We start from the raw sequence: 27020 nt of genomic DNA on the forward strand, positions 1-27020 counted from the left end.
GACACTACACAGAGGTCACATTGGTGCCGTGACTCGTTCGTGACGCTGCTGAATCGGGCTGGTGTCTTCTCGTCGCAGCATCATCGTGGAGCATCAGCTTCCTTATTGTTTAGCCTGTTGGGTAACGGAATCAAACTTTGGGGACTGTTGGACATACTTTTATATTGGCTTTGTATATTGCCATATTGTATTAAGCCCACCTTAGCTCTATTAATATCCTGCTAGATATGGATCTAAGTGACTCTGATGACACCCCAAATGTGACTCCCCTTGTTGTGGGTAGGGGTAGAGGGTTCACAACTGTTCCTTTTTCACTGGGTGACTGTCGGGTGGGGCATAGAGCAGCAGATAGTTCTTGTGAGCTTGTGGCTGAGTCGCAGTCAGTACAGTGCACTAAGTCATCTACCTCAGACCCCCCAATAACTGATGTGAGTCTAGTCGACCAAATGAGCGACATTGTGCAGCAAATTGGGCAACGCCTGGCTGATAGCATTCTGTCACACCTGACTACGCCACACACTTCGAGCCCTGCATCTGCTACATATACATGTCCTGAGGTGGCGCATGAAACAACAGCTCTCCCCTCCAGCCGCTCACTAGATCTCTCTCAAGTCCAGCTGGTGGCTCCACGACAGGTTAAAGACCCACCTGTGTTTCGGGGGGAGAGTTCGGACTCATTGTCTGTTGATGAGTGGCAGGAAGCCATGCAGAGTTACATAAAGAAGAGTGGCATTCTTCCAGAAAACCAAGCTGAGGAGATTTTGATGCATCTGAGAGGCAGGGCAAAAGATGTTGTGAAATTTGGTGTGAGGAATGGTGGAATTGATGTCCAGCATAATCCACAAGCTATCTACAGACTTCTGCACACACATTTTAGTTCCACCCAGTGCTTGTCTGTGCCCCTGGCTGACTTTTATTCCACCCTGCCGAAGGACCGAGAGGATCCATATGAGTATTGGCTGAGGCTGAACAAGGCTGCTGATGTTGTTGGCAACTGTCTTAAGGAGCAGGGGAAATTTTTTGAGAACTCTGGTGTGGAGGTTGCACGCATGTTCATCAGACACTGCCCCTGCAGAGACTTGGCTCTTATTTTTAGAACCATAACATGTGATAAATGGTCAGCTCGTGAAGTTCAGGAGGTACTGGATGAGTATCACCTGGGTAAGGGGTTTCAGTCTCCTCCACAGAAGGGTAACTGTGTCTTTGTGAATAAGGCAGAGGTTAGCACAGATGCTACTCCTTGCTTGGCTGACCATGAGCAGAGGCCAGCTGTGAGTCAGGATGGCTCTGCTATTGAGAGGTTGATCAGCATGCTAGAGAAGGTGCTGCTTCAAGGCCCAGGCTATGCTCGAGCTAATGCCAGGCTCGCCAGGCGAAGAATTATGACCGCAAGGCTAAGGGTGCGCCCCTCTCAGTCGGTGACAGAGTCTTGCTTGCTAATCGTGGTGAGAGAGGAAAGAGGAAGATCGCTGACAAATGGGAATCCACAGTTTTTGAGGTGGCATCTGTGAAACCTGACATCAATGTGTACCACATCAGAGACCCTGTGACACTCAGGGAAAAAGTTGTTCATCGAAACCTCCTACTTCCTGTGAGTTTCATTCCTGCAGGAAACGAGTGCATACCAGTGTCAACCTGCCCCTCGGTTGCGGATAGTGGACAAGGTGAACCAGAACTTCCAGGTGATGTGCAGGATGGTGAGACGAAGACGGTTCGCTGGCTCATGCAGATGGACCAAGCAAGTGACAGGGACTCTGCGGTTGGTCAACCTGGTTGTTCTCTTGGTGCGGCTTTCAGCGTCCCAACCTCTGAGGCAGAATCGACTGTGGCTCCGCCTGCTGTGTGTGACCCGTTGGTTTCCCGGTTGCCCTCCCCTGCCCCCTCTATTGAATCTGTTGTGTCCCGGAGTGCCTCCTCGCAGCTTCTGGCGGGAGATGCTCAACATGTCCTTTCCCCTGATCTTGTGACTGACACACGACTGAGTACAGAGGACCATGTAGTGCGTACACAGCCACCACGTCTTTGTACTAGATCGGGTAGACCTGTGAAACCTCCAACACGTCTCATTTGTGAGATCAATGAACAACAGGTTGATGATTCAGTGTCGACAGTTGACTCCTTGTTTTCATTTGTGCGAAATATGTTTTCAGGATAGATTACTAGCCGTTTTGCAAATGTGCTGTTACTCAGAACGTTTTGGGTAATACCTGCTTGGAGCAATGTTCACATCATGGGAGGTGTATACGGCATCTTTCATGTCTGGGTTGGCAGGGGAATTGGCCGCTCTCTTGCTCGCCTTATTCCATATGGAAAGTTTTTTTTTTTTAACTGACTTGAACTATATTGTGCTCCCACGGTCACACTGTTATGTTTTATGCATTGGAAGTTCCTGTTTTTCTGTTGTCATGCCCCAATTTAGCAGGATTTAAGGGGGGTGTGTGTAACATAGTTAAATAGAGTTGAAGTTAAATCCCGCTAAATGGGACATTGGCGCCACCTACTGTTGAAAAAGTCACCCTGCAACATTCACAAAGGGCATGGGATTCTGGGTAATCCTCAGAATACTTCTAGAAGTAATGTGAAAGAGAAATAAAGAGTTAAATGGTCAACTGAGCAGTGTTTTGTCTTCCATCGGATGCCTCTGAGGAATTAAAAGAACTTGGTGAAGTGTCGATATTTACACAACACAAGTACAATGAAAATGATTTGATTGTTATACTTATACACTCACCTCTTGCCAGTCTTCCTCTGGGAAGAGAGTCACTAATCCCATCAAAATCACCTGTCCACTTTGACATCCCAGCACTGCCCCATGAGCTCAGCAGCAGCAGGCCAGAGACCACACCCCTGCCACATGGACATTAATTTGGCAATCTTTTGTGAAAGTGCTGCAGATTTTTGCGACTGTTGTCCTCTATTTTTCTTTCTTTCTTTTTTTGTGTGGAAAATACAGTGTACACCATGTAGATACTATGTTTTTGGGTAATAGCTCTTTGGCAATTATTCTGTTGCTGTAAGAAAAACCCCCCCAATATATCTAAAATATTTTTAGATAAAAATAAAAATGAAATGTCCTTATATAGCAAATAAAATAAAACAAACACACGGACACTAAGGTCAGTCTCAAAAAACGCAGAACAGACAAAGCCAAGGGAGGCGTACATGGAAGGGAACTACTGAGAGAATGAGGAATATGTTTGCATGTGAGTGGAGTGTCAGGTGAATCTAGAGGCAGGTGGGAGTGGCAGCATCTGAAGTGTCAACAGAGTGCATGATGGGAACATAAAAAGCAGACTGACTGATTAAAGAACGACAGAAAACCAAAATTATCACAGGTCTGTTTGCTTTGACATTACAACATCTAAACAGAGAAGTGTTTCACTCGCACTGCTGAAATCACACATTGACTTTTACGTTGTCGTCTCTCCTGTGTAGCAGACTGATCATTTGGTAAGAAAACATTCATACAGTTTATTAATTTTCTGCATTGCAATGAAAAAAAAAAAGGCTTTATTTGATTTTTTTAGTTTTTGTTTTGTAAGTGCTTTACAAAATGAGGCAAGTTCCTGTTTTTGTGTCTTATTTGTGTAATGATTCTTTTCTTCATGTTTTTCCAGGTGATGGGTTTTATGACAGACATCATGTTACTGAGTTTCCTCTTTATTCCAAGTGAGCCATCTCATTTCAGTCATTTACAGTCTGACAGATCAGAGCAGACAGATACTTTACAAAGTCAAGTATCTGAGGATGTTGAAAGAACAAGGGATAAAAAGCAAACCCACGACTCTTAAAGTCAGATTGTTCATCATGAATTTTCTCTTTATCTACATTTCTATATTTTAATGATATTCTGTTTTTTCAGGCACTTTGGCTGCTTGTCCTAATTCTACAAACCCGTTCATCACTGCACCAGCAGAGATGGAGGCTCTGAGTGGATCTTGTTTACAAATCCCATGTAACTTTAGTGATGCTGGACCAGGAAAGTTTGACAGCACAAGACCTGTGTTTGCCGTGTGGATTAAAAATCATACTGATTTTAAACTTTATCCAGAAAACGTGATCTTCAGCAGCAGTTTGACAGTTAACATCTATCCAATGAATATTACAGGAAACCTGACACAGAGAAACTGCACCACTCTGTTTTCCAATTTAATCACAAACTACACAGACACATACTACTTCAGAATTATGAACTGGAAGTTCAAGGCAACAGCTGTTTGTGATCCTCTTCAAATAACAATTAAAGGTAAGAAAGTTTCCTCTAATTTCTATAAACAAAGTATAATCAGCTGCAGCTTTTATTCAAAACAACTAAAAAAGAAATTATGAACAAATGTAACAGAAATGAGCACATTTAAGTGTTTTGTGTTCAGCTGGAAACTTGGAAAATTAAGATGGCTCAGGACAATAATTAGTCTTCTGGGGTCTTTACTGTGAGCAGTAAAATTGGGAATCAGTAAAAAAAAAAAAGTGTAGTAAAGACAGAAAAAACAGAAAATAAAAAATAAAAGAGAAGAAATCCTGCATACAAAGAAAAAGTCACTGTTTAAAAGCATATTTATGATTTTTTGTTATGTTTAAATTGTCACGGCAGGGTGTGCCGGTGTGTAGATGAGGTAGATCCAAAAGCAGACACGGTGAAGACAGAACTAAGTTTCCAAAAATAAAGCGAGCCTTTATTGTGGCTGATGGCATGAGAACAACTCTAGAGACACACTAAAACTGGGAAAACTAAGGGGACTACGAACACTGTATAAACTAAAAGACAATGACACTCTGTGAAAAGATTATGAAATACTATGAATACAGAGTAACTAGGAATGCTATGAAACACGCTGAAACAATGAGGGGAAAACTGTGAAACCTGTGGCAAAGATAACAGACGACCTGACAAAAAACAGTAAGAGACAAAGGACTTAAATATACACATAATGTGATTAGAGGGAGTGGAGACACATGAGGAAACAGCTGACTAGGATGAACATAATGATGCACAGGAAATGTAAACCAAAAACACAAAGACATGGAAACTGGACTTTCACAATAAACAGGAAAACATGACAAGACGCAGGCATGACACAAACTTGACAACATTAACCAGACAGGCAAGAAACATGACCAATAACACACAATAAACAACAAGGGGAGTTTTAACACAGGGAAAGATGACACAAAGAAATTAAGAAACAAAGGACTAATGGCAACCTAGAAATTGACTGGATGAGCTAAACTGAAACTAGAACACAAATTAATACAAAATGACACATTAACAACATATATACTGGGTCACATGACCTAGTACCATGACATAAATAGTCTGGTTTCCATGGAAATTTCACAAGTTACTGTTCAACAAACTAACGTCTTGACACAAGTCTCTCTCTGCATCCCTTCCCCAACCTTTCCTGCACTTACAGGGGACATAAAAGGAATAATCCTGTCTGTTAGTGATTAAAAACTAAAACGGCATTTGCATATTTGTCACTTCTGCATGTTTCAACTGAAATAATATTTTATGATAAGACAAAGACAATCTGACTGAATAAAAATTGCAGTTTTTGAATGGTGATTTTATTTTTAAGGAAAAATGTTATCCAAGCTCCTGTGTTAATACTTAAATGTCTTGGCAGCAAGAACTGCAAGTGTTTTTGATAGCTGGTAATGAGTCATTCACAGTGCTGTTGAAGAATTTTGGTTCCCTCTTCTTTGCTTAATAATTTTAATTCAGCTACATTTTCCAAGCATGAACAACTTGTTTAAAATCAAAGCATTACATTTAATTTTGGATTTCATGTGGTAAACGTCACCTTCAGGTTTTTTTTATTTGTTATTTTTTTTGAGTCACAGACCATAACACAACCACCACCATCTTTTACTCAGGTTATCTTTGTCTAATATTAAACTGAGTTTTAATCCGAAACTTTTAAGTGAGACAAATATGCAGGATTTCAGGAAGGAGGACAATACCTCACTTTGGTTTTTAATCCATTGTTGTGGCTGATCTTCATCTGTTTCTTGACTGTATTATTAGTTTACAAACTGTCTTTGATGTGAAACCACAGATTCTCCTTGGAGGCCCAATATTACAGTCTCAGGTGATCTGAAGGAGAAGGAGTCTGTCACTATAACCTGCTCAGCTCTCACTCCCTGTCCACACTCCCCTCCTCAACTCACCTGGAATCTCCAACAAGACTCTCACAACAAAATAGAGCAAATCACAGATGGAAGCTTTACAACTAAAATCCAGCAGAACATCACTCTGTCAGACACACATGATGGAAAGAAGATCAGCTGCTCTGCCACATATCCTGTGAACCAAGGAAAAGACACCAAGACAGCAGAGACAGAAGAGACTCTCAGTGTTTCATGTAAGACAATCAGAGTTTGTTGTTGAACTGAATCTTAAAGGACAAAATGATGTATGGGATATCACTTTCTTTTTTCTCTCCAGATGCTCCTAAAGACACCTCAGCATCCATCAGTCCATCAGGTTTGGTGTCAGCAGGCAGCTGGGTGAAGCTGACCTGCTCCAGCAGAGCCAAACCTCCAGTCAGCAGCTTCACCTGGTTCAAGAAGAGCAGAGATGGAGCTGTGAAAGTATCTGAAGGAGAGATTTACAGCTTCAATGTAACAGATGGAGGAGTTTATTACTGTGTGGCCACTAATGATCTGGGTAATCAGCTGCTGTTTTGTTATCAGTCCTTTTGTTTAAAAAGTGGGGTCTGCATGAGGTTAATATTGTCATACTTTTAATTGACACGTGTGCTTCTTGAAACGTTTCTGTTGCAGGTCTGTGCCAGTGAAACTTTACATTTACTTGGTGACAACTGAGCTACAGATTAAACAGGCCAGGCAACATTACATTACGTATTGGGAAGAATAACGTGGAGTCATTGTCAGACTCTACACTGGTGCAGTGGGTCATCGGTTTCTCCTGGTGCACGAGAATGCCATGTGGCAAAGATATGTAGGCAATTACTTGCCCCCACGCTCACCTGATCTAAATCCAAGGGAACACCTCTGCGACATTATGTATCAGTCCATCTGACATAACCAGACTATGTAGGAGCTCAGTAATGACCTGGTCCAGATCTGGGATCCAGGACACCATCTACTGTCTCATTAAGAGCATACCCCAAGCTGCCAGGCATGAGAACAAGCATACGGGCGCCATACAAACTACTGAGTACCATTTTGAGTGGCTGCAATGAAGTTTGAGCAAAAATATCCTGCTGCATCATTTTTTCTATTTTGATTTGTGGGGCTTCTTTGAATTAATCCCTGTGTAGGCTGAAAATGTTAACTTCCATCAAACAATGTGGCTTCCTTTGTCTCTAACCCAGTACTTGGCCGATATTAGAGGTGAGTGGATCGATCCAAATATCAATATTATCGATACCAACACTAGTATTGGTATTGGATCGATACTAGCAAAATTTACCAAAATTTGTAGTGTGGCACAGCACTGCTGTGAATGAGGGAAAGTGTGAATGTTGATTTTTTTTTTTTAAATGTCCAGGCAAGTATATACATTTTAAATAACAAGATACAATGACATCAATTAACAGAAAGCTTCAGGTTCTTTATTTCTATATTACAATTCTTCATAATTAAACAATAAGAACAAGTAGTCTGATGTCCTCTAATAATTATGGAGCTATAATTTAAAATACAGTAATAACACATTAAATGTATGTACAAAATATCAGAATCAGATCACTATCGTTGATACCACCTTGAATTTTGCTTTGTATCAGATCGAAAAGGAAATCAGTATCACACATAACTAGCCCATATCAGTTTGATATTTTCCCCCATTAAACTCTGATATGTTTTCAATCTTCCTTTAATGTTTTTGAGCGGTGTATAAAACGCTGTGAAAAAGTGTTTCCCTCCTTCCTCATATCCAATTTTTTGTATGTTTGTCGCACTTAAATGTTTCAGATCACTAAACAAATGTAAATATTAGACAGAGATAACACAAGTAAACACAAAAGGCAGTTTCTAAATGAAGGTGTTTATTATTAAGGGGAAAAAGAATTTCAAACCTACCTGTGTGAAAATCTTCCTAAATATATTAGCTGGTTGGGCCACCCAATGCAAGGTCAAAAAGTCAAAGCAGCCAATAGTCACAAATAATGAAGATCAGATTGTAGGACAGAAAAAAGTGATCGGACAAAACAAAGTAAGAAGACAACTGAAATGATCAGCTCTGAGTACAAGGGACACAATGAAGGAATGAGGAACAGGTTAGTGTGTGAGTGAAGGGTCAGCACAGGTGAATTTAGAGGCAGGCAGGTGGGAGTGGCAGTGTCTGAAGTGTCAGCAGAGTGCATGATGGGAACATAAAAAGCAGATTGACTGAATAAAGAAGACGGAAAACTAAAAGTTTGCTTTGACATGACAACATCTAAACAGAGAAGTGTTTCACTCGCTCTGTTTCTGCTGAAATGACACATTGACTTTTACTTTGTCGTCTCTCGTCTGTAGCAGTCTGATCATTAGGTAAGACATTTGTTTTAAAATTTGAGCAATTGTGCATGTTACAAAAAACCCAAACACCTTATAAAAGATAATTTCTGGTTTGATATTTTATTTGTGTAATTATGTATTTTCTTTATACAGGTGATGAGTTTTTTGACAGTCCAGTCTGTGAACATCATGACAGACATCATGTTACTGAGTCTCCTCTTTATTCCAAGTGAGCCGTCTCATTACAGTCATTTACAGTCTGACAGATCAGTGCAGATAGAGAAACTTTCCAAAGTCACACATTTTATATTTGTAAGTTAAGTGAAACATTTTGTGCCGAAGGTGTAGAAAGAACAGGAGAAAAAAGCAAACCCATGACACTTAAAGTCAGTTTTGTAAATATGAATTTTCTCTTCATTTAGATTTTCAACTTTTATTTTTTGCTCTCTGGATTCCCAGACTCTTTGGCTGCTTGTCCTCAGGATTCAGACCTGTTCATCACTGCACCAACAGAGATGGAAGCTCTGAGTGGATCATGTTTACAAATCCCATGTAACTTTAGTGAAACTGGAACAGAAAAGTTTAACAGTACAAGATCTGTTTTTGGAGTTTGGATTAAACATGATAACAACATTAATGCTCATCCAGAAAACGTGATCTTCAACAGCACTGGGACAGTTAACATCTATCCAATGAATATTACAGGAAACCTGAAGGAGAAAATCTGCACCACTCTGTTTTCCAATTTAATCACAAATTATACAAACACATACTACTTCAGAATTATGAACTGGCCGCTCCGAGCAACAGCTTCTTGTGATCCTCTTAAAATAACAATTAAAGGTAAGAGAGTTTCATTTCATTCTTATTAAGAATATAAAGTCCAATCATTAGCAGTTTAAACATCAAAAAGCATTATGTTCAAATAAAGAGGCTGATATCAGTCTGTTTATTTGACCACAACTGTAAAGTGAACTGGAATGCAGAATATTATAATAATATTATAATAATATTATATTTTGTATTCTTTATTGTGAACAGTAAAATTGGGATTCAGTCAAAAATAAGTTTAAAAAGTATTTAACAGTGCTCTGCAGTAAACATAGGTTTTAAAAATCTGTACTGCACACTGTCAACAGATATATTTACCACATATTACTCAAACCTCCTTGAGGTCAATACCAGCTTGTTCAGAAGATCTTAATCAGCTTGTGCAAAGCCCTTAAAAATGAACACAACTTCAGCAAAACTGCAAGAAAACTGAAAATTAAAAATCAAAGAGAAGAAATCATTCAAATGAATAAGTAGTGACTCCTTCACAAGTTACTGCTGCATCAACACAAACTAACTTCCTGACACAAATCTATCTTTACATCTCTTTCCCAACATTCCCTGCACTTAGAGGGGACGCAAAAGGAGAAATCCTTTCTGTTAGTGATTAAAAACTTAAATAGGTTTTGCGTATTTGTCACTTCTGCATGTTTGAAATGAAATAAAGTTCACGAGTAAACAAATATAACCTAAGTAAATTCAAGCATTCACTTTTTAATGGTCATTTTATGTATTTGGGGACATCCAGGGTTTAGGCAGACCTATCTGACCCTGTATGAAAAATGGCACTTTCTTTAAAAACACATCACAACCACATTTTCCCAAAATTTTCCAAGCAAGACCAAAGCATTACATTTTTGGGGGATGTAAGCCTGAGTTTGTTTGTTCTTTTTTTTTTTCTTGCTGGTGCGTTTTGGACCTTTGTCCTGCTGCATAACCCAAGTGAGCTTCAGGGCACAAACAACTGGCTGGAGATTTTTCTTCAGAATTTTCTGGTAGAGATCAGAGTTCATGGTTCCATCAATTAGGGAAAATCATCCTGAAGCAGCCTCAGACTGTCACACAACCACCACCATGTTTGATTGTTGGTATAATGTTCTCTTGATGAAATGTTTTGTTAGTTTTATGCCCGTTGTAAAAGGAAATTTCAAGTTTCATCTTGTTACTCGAAAGAGTATTTTTGGCAGATGTAAGTTGTGCCTTTGTGTTCTGTTGGCTCTATTTATTTTCTCCTTAAACTTTCCCATGGAGACCATTTGTTGCCCAGTTGCTTATTCTTATTTTTGAATCATGAACTCTGACCCTAACTGAGAAAAGGGAGGCCTGCAGTTCTTTGGATGATGTTCTGGGGTCTTTTGTGAACTCCTGGATGAATCATAAATACACTCTTGAGCAATTTTGGAAGGTTGGTAAGAAACTTCACCACTGTTCCAGATTTTCTCCACTTTGTGGATAATGGTTCTCACTGTGGTTCATGCGGCATCACAAAGCCTTAGAAATGCTTTTGTAATCCTTTCAGCCTATAATATATCAATGACTTTGTTTCTCAGCTGGGTCTTTAAATCATGGAATGATGTGCTGCTGTTTGAGGAGCACACATCTGGGAGTAATCAGTAATTGTCACATCTTGTATTGTTTTTATTCAATGTTGTCACGTTTTTCTGTCTTTTTCTTGACTGTATTATTAGTTTACAAACTGTGTTTGTGTTGTGAAACCACAGATTCTCCTTGGAGGCCCAATATTACAATCCCAGGTGATCTGAAGGAGAAGGAGTCTGTCACTATAACCTGCTCAGCTCTCACTCCCTGTCCACACTCCCCTCCTCAACTCACCTGGAATCTCCAACAAGACTCTCCCAACGAAATAGAGGAAAACACAGATGGAAGCTTTACAACTAAAATCCAGCAGAACATCACTCTGTCAGACACACATGATGGAAAGAAGATCAACTGCTCTGCCAGATATCCTGTGAACCAAGGAAACGACACCAAGACAGCAGAGACAGAAGAAACTCTCAGTGTTTCATGTAAGACAATCAGTTTGTTGTTGAACTGAATCATATAGGACAAAATGATTTATTGGATATGTCTTTTTTTCTCCAGATGCTCCTAAAAACACCTCAGCATCCATCAGTCCATCAGGTTTGGTGTCAGCAGGCAGCTGGGTGAAGCTGACCTGCTCCAGCAGAGCCAAACCTCCAGTCAGCAGCTTCACCTGGTTCAAGAAGAGCAGAGATGGAGCTGTGAAAGTATCTGAAGGAGAGATTTACAGCTTCAATGTAACAGATGGAGGAGTTTATTACTGTGTGGCCACTAATGATCTGGGTAATCAGACATCAGCAGAGATTCGTGTGACTGTTAAAGGCAATGGTAAAGAGGAAAGTATGTGCTCCCATCATTTTTTAAAAACTTTTTTGTATCTATTATATCTTCCATTTAAAAAAAAACTACTTCAAGTAGTAACGAAGCACAGCCTGATTCAATATGTCAACATAAAATCATTTTTTGTTTTTGTTACTTCATGATTTCTGTTGATTGTGCTTCAACAGACAAACTGTGGCAACATATTGGCGTAATTATTGGGATCATTTTACTCTTAATCTTACTCTGCTTGATAATCTTTGTTTGGTAAGTATCACACATGAAAGTAGAAAACACATACTGTTAGTGTCAAAGATATTTTAGCTGCAAATTCAAATATCTTTTTTCCAACAGATTAACTTTATTCACAATTATATTTAATAGAGTTAATTTAACAGCCTGTTGTGTCTTCCAGCTGGTTAAAATCAAAGCATCAAAGACAACAACAGACTCAGGTAAGGGAATTAAAACAAAACAAAAAAATCTATCTGCAGGATAACTGACTGTTCTAGTGATTATTTACAGTAGCATCTTTGTCAGAGCAGTCTGATCATTTAATGTAACAAAAAAATAACAGAGTCAGCTTAAAGAGCATTCTATTATTTTAATTCCATAGATTCAAATAAGTGAAAAGCAGGTTGTTGAAGAACCAGGAAGTAAAACAGAGGAAGTTGAAGAAAACATCCATTATAGTGAGATTAACATTTCCAAGCATCAAGCATCCTCTGACTCAGTGCAGGACAGAGGACAGGAGCAGGATACAGAGTACGCACAGGTGCAAGTCAGCAAGCCAGAAAACAACTCAACACAGAGTCCTCATGTCCAGGAGGAACTCTACAGTGAGGTGAAGAAAATTTTAAATGTTGTAAAATGACATTACTTCAGCATCGACATACACACATGGAGCCTTTCAGTGGGTCATTTTCACAGTTCAGTGATGTTAAACAAAGAAACAACACCCTGCAACTTTTCAAGTTCTGTTTTCATTTTCTTGTGTTCATGAAAAATCAGAATAAACAGAAGTTTCAGCACTTCAATAAGGAACTGGTTTCACATGTCAGCTGATTCTGTTCTGTAAAACTGAAAATCAAAAACTACACATGCTGTAGCTTCGTTTGAGTTTTTTTTTTTTTTGTTGGAGTTTTTTTCTGCACTCTGCACTCAACACTTGTGTCAAGCTCACGTTTCCCAGTCTACGCCTCTCTTTTATTTTAACATTCTTGTGTTCCAAGTCCAGTGTGTTTCGTTTTGCTTCCCTTGTGTCATCATGTTTATTTGTATCGGCTGTTTCCACTTCCCCCATTATCCTTCTGTGTATTTCAATCTTCTGTCTCCCTTTGTTTATCTGTTTTTATTTGTGTCATGTCACTGGAATTCTCAAGTCTCATCATGTTCATGTTTCTCAAGTCTAGTCCTAGTTCACCCAGTATAGGTAATAGTTTAGTTTTCAGCTTTGTGCACCTTTGCCATTTGCTTTTGTATTTTTTCACCAGCCGGCTCGCTTTTTGTTAAAGAGAGGACAGCTGATGTCATTATGCATCGGACTGTCAGGGTTCATATGCCTTTTTCAGGATCAAATTCAAGCATGTTCAGCACTTTCAACGTCCCTTTTCAAGCTTTTCCAGCCCCCCCGTTAAAATGCATGTTTCAATTTGCATCACCTCAGTAAGACCATTTAAACAAATCATCCTAGGTGAACTTTGTTCCTTTGTTCCCCTTTTGTTAAAAATGCACCACACAAAAATACTGCAAAAGGAAACGGTCCTCTTATATACATAGTGTATAAACTCGAAATGCACATTTCACTTAAAAATTAAGATGTGAAAATGTGAACAAATCAACTGTTAGAGATTTTCTTCTCCTGTTGAAAAAAAAAAACTAAATAAATAAGTCTTCTCATCAGATACTGATGCTTCTTTCCTGTGTGACAAAAAATAGGAGACATATGTTTGTTTGTTTGTTTTTTAAGTTAATTCCCAATAAAACTGTTCTATTGCTAACTACATTGCTGTCTGTATTATTGCTGGAGTCCTAAATGATCACCTTTGAAGTGTTTGTGCTAATAACATCATGTACAGTCAGACAGGAGAACATGGAGAACAGCACTGACTGGGAGGCTTTGAACAGATCACATAGTTCAATTCAACATATAAGACTTTAAGAATGCACAAGCATCTACTTAAAATCTATTGAATTTATCATCTGTGATATTATTATGTACAATTCCAATGTATTTTGTTCATCTCCCTTAAATAATCAGAAAGCCTTAAAGTATGAAATATTCATGTACAAATACACATATAAATGTGTGTACTGTCTGAGTGGCTGATTGTGCCCCACAGGCCTCAGTGTGAGCTTGAAGACATTTATAATGTTTAAGTAGTTTAATGTGCAGGTGCTGACCAGAAACACATTTGAATGAAAGCCGGGGAACTTTGGTAGCACAGAAACAAGTGGCTATTCTTTGTGACCATATGGATCGGTCCCTCATATTACCATTGTTTCACCCAAAGGCACCAAGTTAATACTCAAAAAAGCTGCAGCAATACCCACAAATATAAACAGTACTTGGTGACAACTTTGCTTTTAGCCTTTAACCCTCTGGGGTCCAGGGTATAACTGGCCGTTTTTGACTAATTGTGATTTGGCCTCTATATTTCACCTTTAAAAACTGTTTATCTTGCCAATCTGTTATTTTCTCATTTTGTCAAACTGTATCAGCACAATTTATTTAAATTCAGACAAAATTTAAAATACGAGTAGAAAGTGATATATTTGACTGTAAAAACCACAAGCATGTTTAACGAATCATTTTCATAACTTGAAATGCAAATAGAAATTGTACATTTTTAAAAAAAAAGTTTTGCAAATAACAAAGTTATATGGTACTATTTACTTAAAAATACGGCCAAGGCGTTTTTTATATAACCATTTCAAACTATTTACAGAACAATCAGGTGTTCTGCATTAAATAAGAAGGCACACAAATTATTTATGCAACTCCAAAAAATAGTTTGTGTCCACTGTAACACAGATGAGAACAGCACAGGGATAAATCCTGCAGGTCTGACAGCAGGTGTGTCACTCAGCGTTTACACTGCAACCTGCCTTTGGTGGCTTTTTTGCAGCAACTGTGACGTTCACTAGTAGAACAAAACAACGACTACACTACACACTAACTACACAAGACAACACACTAACTTGAGACTCCAAACATGGTAAACGTCACAAATCTCTCACGTATCAAAACCCTCTCTCTCTCTTTCGCTCACTCGCTCTCTGTCGCCGGTCACTCCTAAAACTTCTACCTCTTCCCAAGTAACCAAATGCCACATGTTGCCATATCATTTTTTGATTGGTCGAAATGGTACATTTTTCCACCAATAGAGAAGAAGTGTTTTTTCTTTCTCTTTTTTCACTCACAAGCAAAGCGTTTGCTAGCGCTCTCCATAGAAAACGCCGTTTATACCGTTTCTTCCCGGAGTAAACGCCACTGTTTTATTCAGAAAAAACAAAACATCAGTTTTATGTGGCCTATCAACACAATTTAAAAACTGGTATATAGTTTGAAGTCCGCACGTTCGACCGAAGTTGAAATGGAGACTCTTGGTCCATCGACCCCAGAGGGTTAATCAGAAAGCCTTAAGTTGGCTAGTTATGTGTCGGGCTAATGTTTAAAGCTTTCACTTGAGTAAATTAACTCATATTACTGCTAAGTAATGTTACCTAAGTTCACAGCATATTCCATAATAGCGTTGCCATACTGCATCACACTCAGTGCATTTCAATCATTTCTCCAGCAAGTTTGATAGCAAAATAATCATCATAATTTTAAAAAATAGCATGTGTAACGACACCTACTGGAAAATTATTTACTAGCACTCGCCTATCATGTGACTCCGCCATTGTCGTTTTCCATCAAACACTCAACCTACAGGTATGTTAGCGCACTCATCCCCGAGTGTCCGAGGGAGGGGCGGGGTCACACGCTGAAACAGACAAGGCAGCCCAGGCAGGGAAATTTTGCTTTTACATTTTGCGACTCATTTTATTTCTCTATCTGATAAGAAAACTATTCAATCAGATAGTTATTTGTGGTGAATGAAATACAGTTACACTTTCAAGCACTTTTAAGCACCACATCTGAAATTCAAGCACTTTTCAAACCTTGAAAAGGCAATATTAAAATTCAGACATTTTCAAGGATTTCAAGCACCCGTACAAACCCTGGACTGTTTATGTGAAATATTTCTGACATAGTTATTTTAAGTCATCTTCTTCTTCTTTCAGCTGCTTCCTTTAGACCCTTTAGAGTCCCGACTGTTACCTCCACACTCCTCCGTTTATACTTTGACCCTGGCTCTCAACATGTTTCCCCTTTCCTTTTCCTTTCCACACGCACCATGTTGAACAATATCAACAGGGGGAGTTAATCTAGGCTTGAGCTGATCTGCATTGAAATATCATTCTTTATATCCACATGTTTTATTTTGCATAGCATCTACGTTGGATGCTCTTCCCGATGCAACCCTCGCTATTTTGGACTAACACCAGGAGTAGAAGCACATGTGGCTGTGATATGGTTACATAATATTGAAAGAACAATATTATGTTTAGTAGGCTGTTTCCTTTAAGCTAGAACTACACAGTTTTCTCCACTGGGTTGTGCTATCCATACAAACAATCAATATAAACAATATTTACAGGTTGTTTTCTGCAGTGACTACTTTTCCTCTAAAACCTGCATCCTGGCACCCCACGACTCTGTTGTACTTTGGCTGTAAACAAGTTGAGAGCCAATCTTCACTTTGGCTGTTTGGCATGGACAGGTAGTTAGACACTGTGCAACCTACTCCACCCTGGAGTCCACTGTTTCATGATCATCTCTGCAAAGTAACAGCTCTTGTCAGCCCGAGCATTCTCTGTTGTTACTACCAGTGTTGGGAAGTAATGGAATACATGTAAAATACAAAATATGAGTTACTGTATTCCGTTAAAGTTACCATTTAAATGGGTGGTAATCAGAATACAGTTACTTTGTTGAAATAAATAGAATACACGGTGGTCATTTTGTGTTTCATGTGTTAGGCTTCCCATCTCTATGCCTTCTACAAATCTGGTGATATAATGCAGTTGGGCACAGGTTTTCGCTCAGCTGGCTGAGCATGTAGTCATATATCGCAAGGCTGAGAGCGTACGGCCTGCAGCTCTTTTTAAAAAATTTTTAAAATAAATTTCCATCTGGGATTAATATAGTTTCTCTGATTGCTGGAAACCCAAACAAAACACACAATAAAGGCTCTAATGTAAGCGTCCTGTTAATGTTGGTGTTGTCAGTAACACAATGGACCCAGAGCCAGCAGTGCACAGGCAGGAATGCATTTCCAACACCACTTCATAAGAAAAATGAGCGAAACTTCATTATCTTCTATCCATCTGTATTATTGCTGTGTGTGGTTTTTTTTTTTGACATTTAGGTTTTTATTGATTTTGCAAGTTTTTTGAAAACATATACTAAAACCTGTATAAGAGGGAAAGTGTTAGATTTGTATTGTTGATTATATGCTTAGAGTTGTATAATCAATGTCATGTTGGTAGAGGTTTGATCCTTAGTAGTCTGTGGAGACTTTGTGTGCATTCCAGAGTGTTCTGGCATTCACACCCACATCCTGGGAGCATGGGAGATGTCGTACCTTCTCTTATTGTTTTGTGGTAGGATAAACGTATCTATGTCTGTTTTAGGCTAAGTGCCTTTTGTTTAGATGAACTGCTGGACTTCCAGACCAGCAGGTTTAGGGAAGTCTTTATGGGGGTCACACTCTGACCCCCCCCCCCCACACACACACACACATACTTACACAACGCACAGGCAAGGTACTCTTTGTTTGTATGTAGACATCATATGTTAATGAACCTATGTATATTCATGTAACCTCTATAGAGATTGAAAATGTGATGTCATTCAGGGGTAAAACCGCAAAGGATTCTGGGAACTCGTGGCAAGAGGTACTAGCGCACGCAGGCTTTCAATTAAAATTACATTACACAGCAATAAAAAGAAACACAAAAAATGGCAAGAAGCTGTTGTATTATTAACTGCAATAGCCGGTCGCATGACAGCCACGGGAAGCCGACGGGTAAAGAGATCAGTTGTTATCGGATTACGTCGTGGAAGAGAAATTGTTCGAGCCATGTTTTCGAAGTAACAAAGAGCCGACGGATGGCCTGGATTGCAGCCATTCAAAGACCAAATATAACATCCCAGAACACTCCAGCTCACATGTTAGTCTGCTCCAAGCATTTCCACAAATGTGTCAGTGTTTTGTAGTAGTTAATACGTCATTTTTCATAACATAATTGGTGATATAGGTTACAAGCAAGTCTGGCGCTGAACAGAAATTGTCACGCTATGCTCCTTTGTTTATTGTGCATAAATAGTGAATCCTATTAATAAACGGTTAACGAATGTGTATTTATGAAGACGATTTGTGAGACTGGTAAACATATGATACGTACGATGGTCTTTCGTTCTACACGGTGCATTTCAAGGTCCTGTACCCATCCGTCGGTAAACTGTACCTGGGCATGTTGCAGTTACCTGAAGTTACTAAACTTCATGAGTGTATGCACTCACTCCAAGAACCGTATAATTATAAATATGAGCGTGGTGAAAGTTGGGCAGCACGCTAACGTCTTTTGTCCACGCTGTGTGCTCGTAAGGGTCTAACCCTTTCACTCCTTTGATTTTTTCCTCGTATCTTTTCTTTGACTTTTCATCAAGTCTGTCTTTGTACGGACCGGCATTGTTCTCCTTCGTTTTGTACATAACTTTTTTTGGGGGACAAAGAAAAAGCAAGAAGGTATTGGAACCGGAGAATGAACGTTTTGCAGTGCTGCAAATGCTTGCATTTGATGTATTGCTTTGATTGTTTTGCCACGAGTACCCTGCATGCAATGCGCGAAAGTCACGTGGTCTGTCAATCTCTATAAAAGAGCAGTGTTACGGGGGAGCGGATGAGAGCAACAGGGGTTAAGCGAAGGAACGGCGTTTGTCCAGTTCTCTCCCGTGCACGAGAAACATAAAGAACTTGCCTACTTGTGTCTTGCTTTTGCTGTGTAATTAAACTGTCTTGAACGTTCCAGCGAATAGGTTTAAGCTACAAACCTATCATTAATAAAGAAAAAAAAACACACAACAAAAAACAAACAAACAAAAACACAAGAAAACTGCTGATGTGCACCCCTCCTCTTAAAAGTCTAAGAGAAAGGAAAGAGAAACTAACTTACTGTCATGTTCCTGGGTCTGTTGAGCCAGCGTTTTAAGTTTTAGTTTATTTGGATGTTGTTTATGTTTAAATTCATTAGATTAGTGAAGTTCATTTGGTTATTAGACTCCTTGTGTTTTCTTCCCCTGTATTTAAGTTTCCCTCTCCCTCACGTGTTTCATGCTGCATGTCTTATGTTGTCAAGTTTATATTGTCTTGTCTGTGTCTCATGTTTCCTGTTTTATTTTGAAGGTCTGTGTCCTATGTCAGTGTAGTCAGCTTTGGTTCCTTTGTCTCGTTATGTCAGACTTGTGTCAGGTGTTTCCATTTCCCTTAATCACCCTTGTGTGTATTTAGTCTGTGGCTGTGTCCCAATTTAGAGACCGCACGCTTGGAGTACGCATTTTGAGTGCGATTACGTCACCGCCACACGATGACAGCTGTCCCAATGCGAAGTGTACTTCAAATGCAAATGTAATATATGTGTGAAGGAGCGAAACAAATGCCAAGATGTAAAAGTTAATGGAAGGTTAATAGTAAATGTCAAGGTGAATCATGTGACACCTGTCGGACCCACGTGACCGTAAATGCACAGACCCGCAAAGCTGTGAATCCTGTACCAGACGGAGGGCAGTATGAATAGAAGTATCACCACTACAAGTGCAATCAACTGTACTAATATGACCCTTCCTGAGCCGCAAACAGAAATGTCAACATATACCAGGCAGGAATGTAGCTGTGTCCGCAGCAAATCATATGGTAAATGGCCTGTATTTATATAGCGCTTTACTAGTCCCTAAGGACCCCAAAGCGCTTTACATGTCCAGTCATCCACCCAGTCACACACACATTCACACACTGGTGATGGCAAGCTACATTATAGCCACAGCCACCCTGGGGCGCACTGACAGAGGCGAGGCTGCCGGACACTGGCGCCACCAGGCCCTCTGACCACCACCAGTAGGCAACGGGTGAAGTGTCTTGCCCAAGGACACAACGACCGAGACTGTCCAAGCCGGGGCTCGAACCGGCAACCTTCCGATTACAAGGCGAACGCCCAACTCTTGAGCCACGATCGCCCGCATATACATTTGCAACGGTTATCACACCTGCCATGTCAAATATTTTAAAGGGGATATTTTAAAGCGCCCTGAGACGACTTTTGTTGTGATTTGGCACTATCTAAATAAAACTGAATTGAATTGAATTAAAAATATGACAGAGAACCCAACCTAGGGCCTGATAAAGTAAATGTTTTGCCCCAGTCAGTGCTGCTCCCGTCCCGCAATAAACCGTTTTGCCTGACATTTCAGTGTGTATGTCCCATACAGCTGTATATGCTGAACAGACGGCAAACGGAGAACTGCTAAAACAGAAGTGCAGGATGGTGGGGAATGTAATCCAATGTCATGCTGCATTACAGGGGCCAAGGAGCAGACGGCAGACCTCATCCGACTCCGCCGTGACAATAAGCACCTGTTCACGGGTGCGAAACACTCAGCCGCAGTGGGTTTGAGGTACAGCAACAGTATGAGGTTTACAATTATCGAGGCACAAGGGACAGTGAACTGTCTGCCCTGTGGTCCCAATCCAGTACATCCTGCTGTGGATGCCATAAACAAAATGACCTGATATACATGTGCTCTCATATTTCGTCTGTCAGAGAAATCGTGGAGAAGATGGATCTGGCAGGGAAAATCTCCCCTGTGCAGGCCAAACGCAAATGAGAGAACCTGAAGAGGAAATACAAAGTATGTACAGTGGTAGTGACAGATGTAACTCCACACGGAACACTGAGAAGTCACCTATGTAAACCTGCAATGTTGCTGTTGTAGCCAACTGCCACTTGTGATGTACTCTGCCCTCAGGAGTGCAAGTATCCAGCGACGGGTGAGGGCGCAAGTGGGAAGCCCACTGCCGCAACATGGCCCTGGTTTGGTGCCATGGATGAGGTGCTAGGACAGAGGCCCTCCACCAGGCCACCTGTCCTAATCTCCTCGATCCAGGAGGACACACCAGCCCACTCCCACACCAGGAGGGGCAGGAGGATGAGGAGCCGCCTGAGGCACGGATGGCGAAAAGGAGGGGGACGGGGAGGATGAGCTCATTGCCCTAATAAAAGAGGACATGGCTCAGCAACGCCAAATGGAGGAACGGAGAGCCGAGAGGATGGACAGGCTGATAGGTGTCCTCGAAAAGCTAGTGGAGCAGAAAAAGGACTGAGTCGTGTCCACAGACAGCCACTGTACATAGTTGCACTTTATTTATGCTGGCACCCCAACCTTTGTTTTGTACAAACATGATTATTTCAGTTGTGTAAATAAAACAGCCAGAACATCCCAACTGTGAGTGCATGTCTGTCACAAACTACATAACACAATTTCGGGGGGCCTGACCTATTGCACACGCCAAATTGTGAAAATAAAAACAGTGCAACGTAAAACACAACATGATTGTGGGAAATGCACTGCCCACTGTGGTCCAGGATAAACCTGAGTGTGCCAGCATGCACATACATCATCAACCAGGCCTGACATTTGCCTGAGCAGGGAGTCACGGGCAGTGCTGCTTGGTCCACTGGACCAGGACCAGAGAGATGAGGGAGGTGCCACAGGTAAGACCCCCGGTTCGCATAGCCAGGTACTGAGTGGAGCATCCCACATAGGCGTCCCCAGATGTTGCTCAGGCATGCTCATTCCCACTGTCCACCACATCATCCTCCACTTGGGTCTGCAGGGCTGGTGAAACTGACAGCTGCCATGTCACTGGATTGTAATCATGGCGGTGGGAAAACGACATGGTAACAACAAGCATGTTAATACAGATCTGTCACGTGAAATCCCAGCACTGTGCAGATGCACCACTAAGGGCTACTTGCTCCAGGGCAGACACCTCAGCAGATAGCTGGTCCCGCCAGTGTGCACCACTGACTGCCTCCACACCAGTCTCCCCCTCATCTTGGGCATCATCCTCGGGCTCCTCATCTGGGGCCACAATGTCACCAGCACCGATGCAGATGTTGTGCAGCACGGCACATGCTGTTATGACCTGCGACAGATGTTTAATCTTGTAAGTACAGTGTACATGCCAGATTATACACTACAGTTGCCATTATGATTCGACAAACAACAATGATGCTCGTATTAGCGTGACGTACATGTGGCACGAAGGTGTGGTGCACCTCCAGCGCTTGCAGGAAGATGACACGGAACCTCGTCTTCATCATTCCAAAGGCACGCTCTATGACAGAGCGTGCCCTGGAGTGATGTACGTTAAAGCGCTGGGCTCCCGCACCGTGGACTGATCTCTTGTAGGTGATGAGGGGGAGTGGATGTTGGAGACATGGGTACCCTCCATCTGCAAGGATGAAATGACCTGGGGCAGGGTAGCGGGCCTGTCGGTACAGTGGGCTGTGGCGGAGGACCCTGGAGTCATGCACTGACCCTGGCCAGCCCACATGTGTATCGACAAAGCGGCCCTGATGGTCACATACCACCTGCAGGATTATGGACAGGAACAACTTCCTGTTCCTGTAGCACTGACCGGCTTGATGCGGACATGGCAGCAGTCAATTGCACTAGCAGCCTTCACAAAGGCCCTGTGGCCTGCCAGCTGTGCAAACCCATTAGACATGGCATCTAGGTCTTCTGGGGTCCATGGGAGGTGGATGACCTGGTGGCGAGTGGCCACCATCTCCTCTGTGACCCTGTGCACAATGCGGTGGACAGTGGAACGGGGCATTATGAACACCCTGGCCACGACCCTGTAGGCTGCTCCACTCGCCAGCCAGAAGAGGAACACAAGGGCCTTGATCGGGGCACCCCAACCATGTCCCCGTTCCTGGTTCAGTAGATTCAGCAGCGCTGTCACGGACTCAGCAGGGAGTCCGTGACAGCGGTGTCCTGGTGTCCTCATTATTGAAGAATCTGTCCAGGACTGGGACACTCAGGTTAATCCTGCAGTACAGGGGTCTGGTCTGGTGAAAGTAAATACAGGACATGACAAACGTTCTTTTATTCTAGTTATTATTCTGACTGTTGCTGTTCTTATTTTCGCAGGCAGTGGACACTGTGCTTGTGGTGACATTATTTGGGTTTTTGGTTAATTGCACGTGTGTGACATGTCCTGGGCTGTGCTGCTGCAGTGTGCTGGCTGCGGGCGCACACACTCCTATTTGGGACTCACATCTACAGTGGCATATATCAGGGTGTTACGCTAGTACACGGGTACACACGTCAAATATCTCAGGGGGGAGGAATGTTGCCATGTATTTATCACTGTACCTGCACGTGGTTGTCCCGTAGTCGCAACAGCATTATTCATCTGTGACGGGTGGGTTGTTGGGGCTATTCCATTAGCAGGAAAATTACACACGCAAGGACGTGGTCTGTGTCCATGTTGCCGATCGGGAGGGGTGGTACGGGCAGGCACAGCTGGTGACGCGAATTCAAAGGGTAGACCGTCCCATTTCACGAGCCTCTCACTTCCGCACTTCCCGTACTTATAGTACGCACCGTCCGTAGTACGCGTACTGAGCGTACTTCAAGCGTGCGGTCTCTAAATTGGGACACAGCCTGTGTATTTCTGTTCATTCTTTGTCAGGTCGTCTGTTATTCACGTTATGTTCTCCACGCCATGTTTCCAACTTTCATGTCCAGGTTTTTCTTGTCGTTTGTTTAGTTCACCCATTTAGGTTACTGTTACATTACATTTAGGTTAATGTTAGTTTTTCTTTAGTTTGCCTTGCCCTTTGTTTGTACCCTTTTTACCAGCCTCATTAAAACAGCTCGCCTTTTGTTAATACCCGAGTTTTGGTTCCAAGTTCCTTTCGTGTCTGCATTTTGGGTCCTCTTCGTAACTCCATACAGTCTGCCTCCGCCAGACTGTGACACTTACAGTGGGCAAATAAAAATGACAGTAAAGTAACATTTGGACCGGTGGTCACAGATAATAATCCTTCAGATTATGAAATTAGGGTCATGATTTCCTGGTTGTTTTAGATAGCTCCAAAATTAGTCCCAATATTTATCTTTGTCTTCTGTATCATTTTTAAGTTTATTCAGCATGGACTCATAGGAAGCAGTTCTAATCCAGTCTTTCAGCTCAGGACGTACTGTAGTCTTCCAGTGCCTAAGGATAATCCTCGATGCAGTTACCAGTCCAACCTTAACAACCGTAAAAATATTATTATGAATATTATTATGAATCTTGGAATATGAGAACGGTCTCCTAACAAACAGTGTCTAATTTGCAAATATCTCCAAAAATTTTCCTTCCCCTTCCAATTTGTATGTTTGGACAAGATCTATATAGGACATAAATTCCATCTTTAAATAAGTCACCAACAACATTTATGCCATGAGACTTCCACAATTTCCAAAACACAGTTTGTTTTTTTCCCCCTATACAAATAGCTGGATTGTTCCAAAGAGATAAGTAAAACTGCACACGAGGTGATATTTTAAGAATTCTATGTATATTGAGCCATACATGGCTAGAGTGAAGCAAAATTAGGTTAGTTGAAGTGCGGCTTTGAGAGAGCATACTTTTTGAATCGAGAGGAGTATAAATCTCAGACTCTATACTTAACCATTCCTGTCCGGCTTGATTTTTTCCCGAGTAATTAACCAGTTTTGCCCCTCAATGAGATTTTTAATTTGCCCCATTTTTCTATATTTGTTTTTATTTTTAGTCGTACTCAGTCAAAATTGAGTTGGGGTAGGACCTCCATAACTGGGCTTGGCCAAACCCTGAGATACTTCATCCCTCTAGGTACCCATTTAAAATTGAATTTTTCTACCATGTATGGATAACATAGTGGGGATAGTGGCATTACTTCAGACTTTCCCCAGTTAATAGTATAACCTGACACCTCAGAGAATGCCTTTATGGTGTCCATTAAACGCGGCACTAAGGAGAGTTGAAGTTTGCAGACGACACAACTGTGGTTGGTCTCATCACTGACAACGATGAGTCTGCCTATAGAATGGATGTGGAGCAGCTTGGAGTGTGGTGCAGATCCCACAATCTCACCATCAATGTGGACAAAACAAAAGAGATGGTGATCGATTTCAGGACGGCTGGCAGAGATCACCACACCGACCTCACCATAGATGGTGCTGCTGTGCAGAGGGTCAGCAGTGTTAAGTTCCTTGGTGTACACTTTGCTGATGACCTGTCCTTCTCCATTAAGACCACAGCAGTTATCAAAAAAGCACTAAAGCGTCTCCACTCCCTCTGGAGACTTAGGAAAGCAGGACTCTGCACACTTCATCTCACAACTTTCTACAGAGGCACAATTGAAAACATCCTGACGTAAAGTTTTAAAGCTTCATTTGGCAGGTGCAAGTCCTACACCATTGTTTTTCTTGTGACATTACCAATAAGTTTGATGTGTCACATGGCCCTCTTCCTATTGAAAAAACAAAAGTTGTATCCAAGATGGCCGACTTCTAAATGGCCACCATGGTCACCACCCATCTTGAGGAGTTTGCCCCCTCACATATACTAATGTGCCACAAACAGGACTTTAATATCACCAACCATTCCCATGTTATTACAGTGTATCCATATAAATGGCCCACCCTGTAGAGACATGACACCAGGAACACAGGGGAGGCATAGAAACTGAACAGAAAACCTAGAAACCAGAAACTATAAATACAATACAAACAAAAAACAATAATTCAAAGAATATAACTTAAACCAAGAACACAAAGACTGGGTCACCAGTTCCAGTGCCGTGACAAAATGTGTTTTACAGTTTAGCAAAATTAAACGAACAACATTCTGCCGCTTTTTAAGCTTAGTTTTCTGTAGTAACTTCATCCAACTGTTTTCAGGTGATTCCTTGTGGTCATATGTAATTTGATTAAACAGAAGTTGAATCAGGAACTGATTTTCACAAAAAACAAATAGTTCTGCAAAATTTAGTCTCCACATACTTCAGCTGTTTAAATTTGTGTCATCATGTTCATATAGGATTTCTATAAAAGCATGCTTTTTGTGCTCTTGAGGAATTTTTTATTTAATTTGGAGCAATCTTGAAATAAATGTCTCAAAGCTCCAAACCACACCGTGCACGTTTTATGTTCTCTGTTTTCATTTTCTTGTGTTGATAAAAAATCTGAATAAACAGAAGTTGCACAATTCCTTTGGGAACTGGTTTGAAATTAAAGCTGATGTTGTGTTCTGTAAAACTGAAAATTATATCCTACAGATGCAGTAGCTTCTTTGTTTTTTTCAAATAGTATTTGCATGCTGACATGCTATGTATGGTCATGTATGAATTGTTACTTATATGGTGGATATTTTTAAACAAATACCTCAAAGCTCAAACAGTGAACCCATCCAAATGACTGCAGTGAAGTTGGCATCACAACACCTCTGCAAACATTAAACGTGTAAAGTTTCACTTAAAACTTTCTCTGTGTGATCTTTCAGATTTAAAGTAGCAGGACAAGGACCACCTCATCTGTCTGCCTAGGTTCATAAACTCACTGCAATTTCTTATCTTGGTTAGGACACATTGTTTTAAGGAAGTCTTATCATTTAATATTTTGTGTTCTTTACATTTTTGCATTACTTGTGTTTTTTTTTTTTTTTAAACTGTAAACCCCGGACAAACTAACTAACAAATACAGCTACCATGCTGCTCAGTTTGAATCTCCTTTAGTTTATTTGTAACAGCAGCAAAAATACCATCCATCCATCCTTTTCCATGATAGCTGGAGCTGATCCCAGCTACCATAGCGCAAGAGGTTGTCTACCTGTTTACCTTGCTAGTCTGTCACAGGGCTCCACAAATACCCTAAATTTCATTATCATCAAGTTTCATGACATTTGCTAAAATAACTCAAAACCCCCCAAAATGACAATGTTTTAAATACGTGCATGTTCGTTTTTTGTTTTTATGAGGTTGTTATGGTCAAATTTCTATCTCTTGACATATCATCATCATCATCATCATCATCTTTATTTATAAAGCACTTTAAAACAACCACAGTTGATGCTAAGTGCTGTAGATTGGAACTAAATAATAAAATTACATAAGATATAAATAAAAGCCAAATAAAAGAAAAAGTAAAATAA

The 27020-nt window shown here is 40.9% G+C and overlaps 2 protein-coding genes and 2 pseudogenes across 2 annotated transcripts; 2 read left to right on the forward strand and 2 right to left on the reverse strand.

Moving 5' to 3' along the window:
* LOC146380052 (myelin-associated glycoprotein-like) overlaps positions 1 to 27020 on the reverse strand; it is a 132283-nt pseudogene that overhangs the window by 72816 nt on the left and 32447 nt on the right.
* Positions 3866 to 7354, forward strand: LOC146380105 (myelin-associated glycoprotein-like). The gene is made up of 3 exons (XM_084939012.1): positions 3866 to 4246; positions 6063 to 6368; positions 6452 to 7354. Exons 1-3 carry the CDS (start codon positions 3919 to 3921, stop codon positions 6751 to 6753), a joined length of 936 nt encoding a protein of 311 aa, XP_084795138.1. The 5' UTR covers positions 3866 to 3918; the 3' UTR covers positions 6754 to 7354.
* LOC146380106 (cell adhesion molecule 3-like) lies at positions 10835 to 11879 on the forward strand. Its single transcript, XM_084939011.1, has 2 exons — positions 10835 to 11330; positions 11407 to 11879. The coding sequence occupies exons 1-2, from the start codon at positions 10874 to 10876 to the stop codon at positions 11826 to 11828; spliced, it is 879 nt and encodes a 292-aa protein (XP_084795137.1). The 5' UTR covers positions 10835 to 10873; the 3' UTR covers positions 11829 to 11879.
* On the reverse strand, positions 20794 to 23245 carry LOC146380107 (uncharacterized; annotated as a pseudogene).

Source organism: Perissodus microlepis, chromosome 9 (assembly GCF_051167445.1).
Source record: "Perissodus microlepis isolate ML-2025 ecotype Zambia chromosome 9, ASM5116744v1, whole genome shotgun sequence".
Taxonomy (NCBI): Eukaryota; Metazoa; Chordata; class Actinopteri; order Cichliformes; family Cichlidae; genus Perissodus; species Perissodus microlepis.

Bases quoted from the DNA above. Each gene is read 5' to 3' on its own strand.
- LOC146380105 (XM_084939012.1), top strand. From the start codon at position 3,919: ATGGAGGCTCTGAGTGGATCTTGTTTACAAATCCCATGTAACTTTAGT. The intron at 4,247-6,062 runs GTAAGAAAGTTT...GTGAAACCACAG, and splicing joins TCTTCAAATAACAATTAAAG to ATTCTCCTTGGAGGCCCAAT. The intron at 6,369-6,451 runs GTAAGACAATCA...TTTTCTCTCCAG, and splicing joins AGAGACTCTCAGTGTTTCAT to ATGCTCCTAAAGACACCTCA.
- LOC146380106 (XM_084939011.1), top strand. From the start codon at position 10,874: ATGATGTGCTGCTGTTTGAGGAGCACACATCTGGGAGTAATCAGTAAT. The intron at 11,331-11,406 runs GTAAGACAATCA...TTTTTTCTCCAG, and splicing joins AGAAACTCTCAGTGTTTCAT to ATGCTCCTAAAAACACCTCA.